The sequence below is a fragment of the Serinus canaria genome, unplaced genomic scaffold (genome assembly GCF_022539315.1).
Source record: "Serinus canaria isolate serCan28SL12 unplaced genomic scaffold, serCan2020 HiC_scaffold_443, whole genome shotgun sequence".
NCBI lineage: Eukaryota > Metazoa > Chordata > Aves > Passeriformes > Fringillidae > Serinus > Serinus canaria.
The window spans coordinates 1-7,545 of NW_026108557.1; the positions used below are offsets into that span (position 1 = coordinate 1).

At 64.9% G+C, this 7,545-nt stretch overlaps 1 protein-coding gene across 1 annotated transcript; it reads right to left on the bottom strand.

Annotated features, from left to right (window-relative positions):
* Positions 1-556: 556 nt before the first annotated feature.
* On the bottom strand, positions 557-7,538 carry LOC127061276 (MAP/microtubule affinity-regulating kinase 4-like). The gene is made up of 8 exons (XM_050987907.1): positions 7,530-7,538; positions 6,270-6,389; positions 5,458-5,557; positions 4,556-4,665; positions 3,234-3,402; positions 2,793-3,052; positions 1,556-1,647; positions 557-852 (listed from the first exon to the last, which is right to left on the bottom strand). Exons 2-8 carry the CDS (start codon positions 6,339-6,341, stop codon positions 582-584), a joined length of 1,074 nt encoding a protein of 357 aa, XP_050843864.1. The 5' UTR covers positions 6,342-6,389; positions 7,530-7,538; the 3' UTR covers positions 557-581.
* Between the last annotated feature and the right edge of the window lie 7 nt (positions 7,539-7,545).

Below are 7,545 nucleotides of genomic sequence, written 5' to 3' on the forward strand. Positions count from 1 at the left end.
CCCCCCAGGTGTTCCCAGGTGTGCCCAGGTGTTCCCAGGTGTGCCCAGGTGAGGATGATGACCCCCCCAGGTGTTCCCAGGTGAGGATGAGGCCCCCCCCAGGTGTTCCCAGGTGTTCCCAGGTGTTCCCAGGTGTTCCCAGGTGTGCCAGGTGTTCCCAGGTGTGCCCAGGTGTTCCCAGGTGTTCCCAGGTGTGCCCAGGTGTTCCCAGGTGTGCCCAGGTGTTCCCAGGTGTTCCCAGGATCCCCCCAGGTGTTCCCAGGTGTTCCCAGGTGTTCCCAGGTGTTCCCAGGTGTGCCCAGGTGAGGATGATGACCCCCCAGGTGTTCCCAGGTGATGATGATGACCCCCCCAGGTGTTCCCAGGTGTACCCGGTGTGCCCAGGTGTGCTCAGTGATGATGATGACCCCCCCAGGTGTTCCCAGGTGTACCCAGGTGTGCCCAGGTGTGCCCAGGTGAGGATGATGACCCCCCCAGGTGTTCCCAGGTGTTCCCAGGTGTTCCCAGGTGTGCCCAGGTGTTCCCAGGATGACCCCCCCCAGGTGTTCCCCCCAGGTGTTCCCAGGTGTTCCCAGGTGCGCTCACCTGCGGGTCAGTTTGGAGGTGATCTTGCTCAGCAGCGTGGCCGTGGGGCGGGGCCGGGGGGAGGCGGCGCTGGGGGGCGGGGGCGAGGCTGGGGGCGGGGCTCCGGTGGCTCCGCCCCCCCGGCGGGTTCCGGTGCCGGTTCCGGTTCCGGCCCCGCCCCCCCCGCCGTGGAAGGTGCTGCGGGCGGAGCAGCCCCGGGCCAGGTGAGCCAGGTGAGCCCCGCCCAGGGAGTGGCTGGAGGGGGAGGGCGGCGGGCGGGACGGCAGGCTGGGGGGGAGGGGACAGAGGTGACGTCATCGGTGACGTCATCGGTGACGTCATACATGGGCGGCGTCGCAGGTAAACGTTACAGGTGAGAACCACAGGTGACGTCACACGCACACACAGGTGACCCCACCCACCCACAGGTAACCCCACAGACACAGGTGACGTCACAGGTGACATCAGAGGTGACGTCACACGCGCACACAGGTGACCCCACCCACCCACAGGTGACCTCACAGACACAGGTGACGTCACACAGGTGACCCCACCCACCCACAGGTAACCCCACACCACACAGATGACATCACACAGGTGACCACACCCACACACACAGGTAACCCCACAGGTGACCTCACAGACACAGGTGACGTCACACAGGTGACCCCACCCACCCACAGGTGACCCCACAGGTGACCCCACAGGTGACGTCACACACAGGTGACCTCAGACGCACAGGTGACATCACAGGTGAGACCTCACAGGTGACCCCACCCCACGCCCCCATCCCGGGAGGGGCACAGGTGGCTTTGGGGTGGATCCCAGGTGTGCCAGGTGTGCCAGGTGTGCCACTCACCTGTCCTTGCCCTCGGGCAGCAGCAGGTGAGGTTGGGGTGGATTTGGGGGGATTTTGGGTAATTTTGGGTGGATTTAGGGAGGGTTTCAGGTGATCCCAGGTGATCCCAGGTGTGCCAGGTGTGCCACTCACCTGTCCTTGCCGTTGGGCAGCAGCAGGTGCCGCTCCCCCCCCGAGCACACGTAGGTGTTCCTGCGGCCCATCACGCTGGGGGGCACGTGGGGCTGGGGGCACAGGGGGCACCCGGACTCACCTGGGCTCACCTGGGCTCGCCACGGAGCCACAGGTGCCCTCCAGGTGCTCCCCAGGTGTTCCCAGCTGTCCTGCCAGCCCCCCCAGGTACCCTCAGGTGTGCCCAGGTGCCCCCAGGTGCATGCCCAGGAATGCCCAGCCCCCACCAGCCGTGCCCAGGTGCCCCCAGGTGTCCTCAGGTGCGTGCCCAGCCCCCCCCCAGGTGCCCCCAGGTGTGCCCAGGTGTGCCCAGGTGTGCCCACCTGTCCGTCCAGGTGCCCCCAGCCCCCCCAGCCACCCCAGGTGTGCCCACCTGTCCGTCCAGGTGTGTGCCCAGCCCCCCCAGTCCCCCCAGGTGCCCCAGGTGTGCCCAGGTGCCCCAGGTGCCCCCCCAGCCCCCAGGTGTGCCCACCTGTCCGTCCAGGTGTGTGCCCAGCCCCCCCAGGTGCCCCCACCCCCCAGGTGTGCCCACCTGTCCCTCCAGGTGCCCCCAGCCCCCCAGGTGTGCCCACCTGTCCATCCAGGTGTCCCCCCAGCCCCCCAGCCCCCCCAGGTGTGCCCACCTGTCCCTCCAGGTGCCCCCAGCCCCCCCAGGTGTGCCCACCTGTCCCTCCAGGTGCCCCCAGCCCCCCAGGTGTGCCCACCTGTCCCTCCAGGTGCCCCCAGCCCCCCCAGCCCCCCAGGTGTGCCCACCTGTCCCTCCAGGTGCCCCCAGCCCACCCAGGTGTGCCCACCTGTCCCTCCAGGTGCCCCCAGCCCCCCCAGCCCCCAGGTGTGCCCACCTGTCCCTCCAGGTGCCCCCAGCCCCCCAGGTGTGCCCACCTGTCCGTCCAGGTGCCCCCCAGCCCCCCCAGCCCCCCCAGGTGTGCCCACCTGTCCGTCCAGGTTGACCCCCCAGCCCCCCAGCCCCCCAGGTGTGCCCACCTGTCCCTCCAGGGCCCCCAGCCCCCCAGGTGCCCCCAGCCCCCCAGCCCCCCAGGTTGTGCCCACCTGTCCTCCAGGTGTGTGCCCAGCCCCCCCAGGTGCCCCCAGCCCCCAGGTGTGCCCACCTGTCCCTCCAGGTTGCCCCCAGCCCCCCAGGTGCCCCCACGCCCCCCAGGTGCCCCCAGCCCCCCCCAGCCCCCCCAGGTGTGCCCACCTGTCCGTCCAGGTGCCTCTCGGGGATCTCGGCCTTGTTGGGGTTGTGGGCGCTGCTGACCAATGGGCTGCAGGGGGGGGGGAGGGGCGGCCCGGCCCCTCCCCCTCCGCCCCTCCCCCCCCCGGAGCCCCTCCTGGGGGGCGGGGCCGCTCCCCCGGCCACGCCCCCGGCCACGCCCCCTTCGCGCAGCTCCGAGGGGGGAGGGGCGGCCGAGGGGGGGCTGCGCCGGGGGGGAGGGGCGGCCGAGGGGGCGGGGCCACCTGCGGGGTCACAAAGGGTCACGGGGGGGGGGGGGGGGGGAATGACACCCCCCAAATGTCCCCACAGTGTCCCCTCAGTGTCCCCAATGTCCCCAGTGTCACTCACAGAAGTCGCTGTGTCCCCAATGTCCCCAGTGTCCCCAGTGTCCCCAATGTCCCCAATGTCCCCAGTGTCACTCACAGAAGTCGCTGTGCCGCCGCTGCCGGTGGTGGCCGCCCCCGCGCTGTCCCTTGCCGTGGGACGTCCCCGATGTCCCCGACGACGTCCCCGACTTGGTGGCACCGTTGGGCGCCTCGGCCACGCCCCGGGGCCGGGACAGGGACAGGGACAGGGCAGTGCCACCCTCGGGCTGTCACCGGGGTCACAGTGTCACCAGGGACAGGGCTGTGCCACCCTCGGGGTCACACTGTCACCAGGGACAGGGACAGGGACAGGGCAGTGCCACCCTCGGGGTCACACTGTCACCAGGGACAGGGACAGGGACAGGGCAGTGCCACCCTCGGGCTGTCACCGGGGTCACAGTGTCACCAGGGACAGGGACAGGGACAGGGCAGTGCCACCCTCGGGCTGTCACCGGGGTCACAGTGTCACCAGGGACAGGGACAGGGACAGGGACAGGGCAGTGCCACCCTCGGGCTGTCACCGGGGTCACAGTGTCACCAGGGACAGGGCTGTGCCACCCTCGGGGTCACAGTGTCACCAGGGACAGGGACAGGGACAGGGACAGGGCAGTGCCACCCTCGGCTGTCAACCGGGGTCACAGTGTCACCAGGGACAGGGACAGGGACAGGGACAGGGCAGTGCCACCCTCGGGCTGTCACCGGGGTCACAGTGTCACCAGGGACAGGGCTGTGCCACCCTCGGGGTCACAGTGTCACCAGGGACAGGGACAGGGACAGGGACAGGGCAGTGCCACCCTCGGGCGCATGTTCCCCCAAATCCCCAAGCCCCAAATGTCCCCAAATGTCCCCAATCCCCCTGACCCCCCCCAATGTCCCCAATGTCCCCAATCCCCTCAGTGCCCCCATGTCCCCAAGGTGTCCCCAAGGTGTCACCCACCTCTCCCCTCCGTCCCAGCAGCAGGTAGGTGGCCGTGTCCCCAGTGTCCCCATTTCCCCTGATCCCCCCCAATGTCCCCAATCCCCCAATGTCCCCAATGTCCCCAATGTCCCCGATGTCCCCAAGGTGTCCCCAAGGTGTCACCCACCTCTCCCCTGCGTCCCAGCAGCAGGTAGGTGGCCGTGTCCCCAGTGTCCCCATTTCCCCCTGCTGTCCCCATTTCCCCTGATCCCCCCCAATGTCCCCAATCCCCCCAGTGTCCCCAATGTCCCCGATGTCCCCAATGTCCCCAAGGTGTCACCCACCTCTCCCCTGCGGCCCAGCAGCAGGTAGGTGGCCGTGTCCCCAGTGTCCCCATTTCCCCCTGCTGTCCCCAATCCCCCAGATGTCCCCAATGTCCCCAATGTCCCCGATGTCCCCAATGTCCCCAAGGTGTCACCCACCTCTCCCCTGCGGCCCAGCAGCAGGTAGGTGGCCGTCACCTCGTTGTACTTGTGGGTGCTCAGCGCCTCCTTGATCTCCTCCCTCGTGTAGCCCATGCCCACCATCACCTCTGGGGACACAGGGGACACCGAGGTGGCACCCGCGGCCCCGAGCTGGCCCCGGGAATTTTGGGGATTTTTTGGGGATTTTTTTGTGGATTTTTTGGGGGATTTTTTGGGGATTTTTTGTGGATTTTTTTGTGGATTTTTTGATGGATTTTTTGGGGGATTTTTTGGGGGATTTTTTGTGGGATTTTCGGGATTTTTTGTGGGATTTTTTGGGGGGTTTTTGGAGGATTTTTGGGGATTTTTTGGGGATTTTTTTGGGGGATTTTTGAAGGATTTTTGTGGATTTTTTTTTGTGGATTTTTTGGGGGATATTTTTGGGGATTTTGGGAGATTTTTTTGGGGGGGGGATTTTTTTGCGAATTTTTGTGGAAGTTTGGGGGATTTTTGTGGATTTTTGGGGGATTTTTTTGTGGATTTTTTGGGGGATTTTTTGGGGATTTTTTGTGGATTTTTTTGTGGATTTTTTGAGGATTTTTTGAGGATTTTTTGAGGATTTTAGGAGAATTTTGTGCCGATGCCGGGGATGCCTTTGGGACATTTTTGGGGCTGTTTTGGGGATTTTTTTGGGGGGGGATTTTTGTGGATTTTTTGGGGGATTTTTTTTGAATTTTGGAGATTTTTGGGGAGATTTTTTGAGGGGTTTTTTTTTGAATTTTGGTGGATTTTTGTGGATTTTTGGTGGGATTTTGGGAGAATTTCTGGGGGGAATTTTCCGCCGATGCCGGGGATGCCTTTGGGACATTTTTGGGGTGGTTCTGGAGGATTTTGGGCCCCGTGTCCCCGTGTCCCCTCACCGATGCGCTTGGTGTCCCCAAAGTCCTCCTGGGGCTCGGTGTAGGGCGTCAGCTCGTCACCCTCGTAGCCGATGTTGATCCACTTGTCCTTCATGATTTGCTGGGGGGGGGGACATGGGGACATCAGGGGACATTGGGGACACTGGGGGGATTGGGGACACTGGGGACATCAGGGGACATTGGGGACACAGGGGACACTGAGGACACTGGGGGGATATGGGACATTGGGGACACAGGGGACATTGGGACACTGGGGGGATTGGGGACACTGGGGACATTGGGGACATTGGGGACATCATGGGGACATTGGGGACACTGGGGACATTGGGGACATTGGGGACACTGGGGACATTGGGGACATTGGGGACATTGGGGACACTCAGGGGATTGGGGACATTGGGGGGATTGGGGACATTGGGGACACTGGGGACATGGGGACACTGGGGGCCATTGGGACATCAGGGGACACTGGGGACATTGGGGGGACACTGGGGACATCAGGGGGGGACAAACCCCTCAAAACCACCCCAAAACTCCTGAAACTGCCCCCAAATCCCTGCCAGGACCCCCCCCAAACCCCTCAAACTGCCCCAAAACCCCCCAAATCCCCCCCAAACCCCCCGTGGGATCCCCAAATCCCCCCCAAACACCCCGTGGGACCCCCAAGCCCCCCGTGGGACCCCCCTGACCTCGAGGGTGCAGCGCTTGGCCGGGTTGAGCACCAGGAAGCGCCGCAGGATGTTCTGACAGCCCCAAATCCCCCCCAAATCCCCCCCAAATGCCCCCCAAGCCCCCCGTGGGACCCCCCTGACCTCGAGGGTGCAGCGCTTGGCGGGGTTGAGCACCAGGAAGCGCCGCAGGATGTTCTCACAGTCCGTGGACATGTAGAAGGGCACGCGGTACTTGCCCCGCAGCACCCGCTCCCGCAGCTCCTGGGGGGGCACCCGGGGTCAGTCGGGGGCACTCAGGGTCATTGGGGTCAGTCAGGGTCAGCTGGGGTCAGTCGGGGTCAGCTGGGGTCATTGGGGTCAGTTGGGGGCACTGGGGTCAGTCAGGGTCAGCTGGGGTCACCTGGGGTCAGTCAGGGTCATTGGGGTCAGTCAGGGTCAGCTGGGGTCAGTCGGGGTCACTGGGGTCACTCAGGGACATGAGGGTCAGCTGGGGTCAGTCGGGGTCAGCTGGGGTCATTGGGGTCAGTTGGGGGCACTGGGGTCAGTCAGGGTCAGTCGGGGTCACTGGGGTCAGTCAGGGTCAGCTGGGGTCAGTCGGGGGCACTGGGGTCAGTCAGGGTCACCTGGGGTCACCTGGGGTCAGTCGGGGTCAGCTGAGGTCAGTCGGGGGCACTAGGGTCACTGGGGTCAGTCAGGGTCAGCTGGGGTTAGTTGGGGTCACTCAGGGTCAGCTGGGGTCACTGGGGTCAGTCAGGGTCACCTGGGGTCAGTCGGGGTCAGTTCGGGTCACTCAGGGTCAGTCGGGGTCACTGGGGTCAGTTGGGGGCAGCGGGGGTCACTCAGGATCATCTGAGGTCACTGGGGTCACTCAGGGTCGTAGGGGGCAGCTGTGGTCAGTCGGGGTCACTGGGGTCACCTGGGGTTAGTCGGAGGGTGACCACAGAGTGACCACGCAATGCCCGGGCAGTGCCTGGACAGTGCCCAGGAGGTGACCAAGAGGTGACTGGGCAGTGACCACAGAGTGACCACGCAATGACCAGGCAGTGACCACACAGTGACCACACAGTGACCACGCAATGACCAGGCAGTGACCACAGACAGTGACCACGCAGTGACCACAGAGTGACCATGCAATGACCAGTGACCACAGAGTGACCACACAGTGACCACAGAGTGACCACACAGTGCCCGGACAGTGCCCACGAGGTACCCACAGGCAGTGACCACAGAGTGACCACGCAATGACCAGGAGGTGACCAGTGACCACACAGTGACCACAGAGTGACCACACAATGACCGGGCAGTGCTCAGGTGACCACAGAGTGCCACGCAATGCCCGGGCAGTGCCCGGACAGCACCCACGAGTTCCCCCCAGCCCCCCAGGCCATCCCCAGTGGTCACCTTGAGGTTGTGGCCC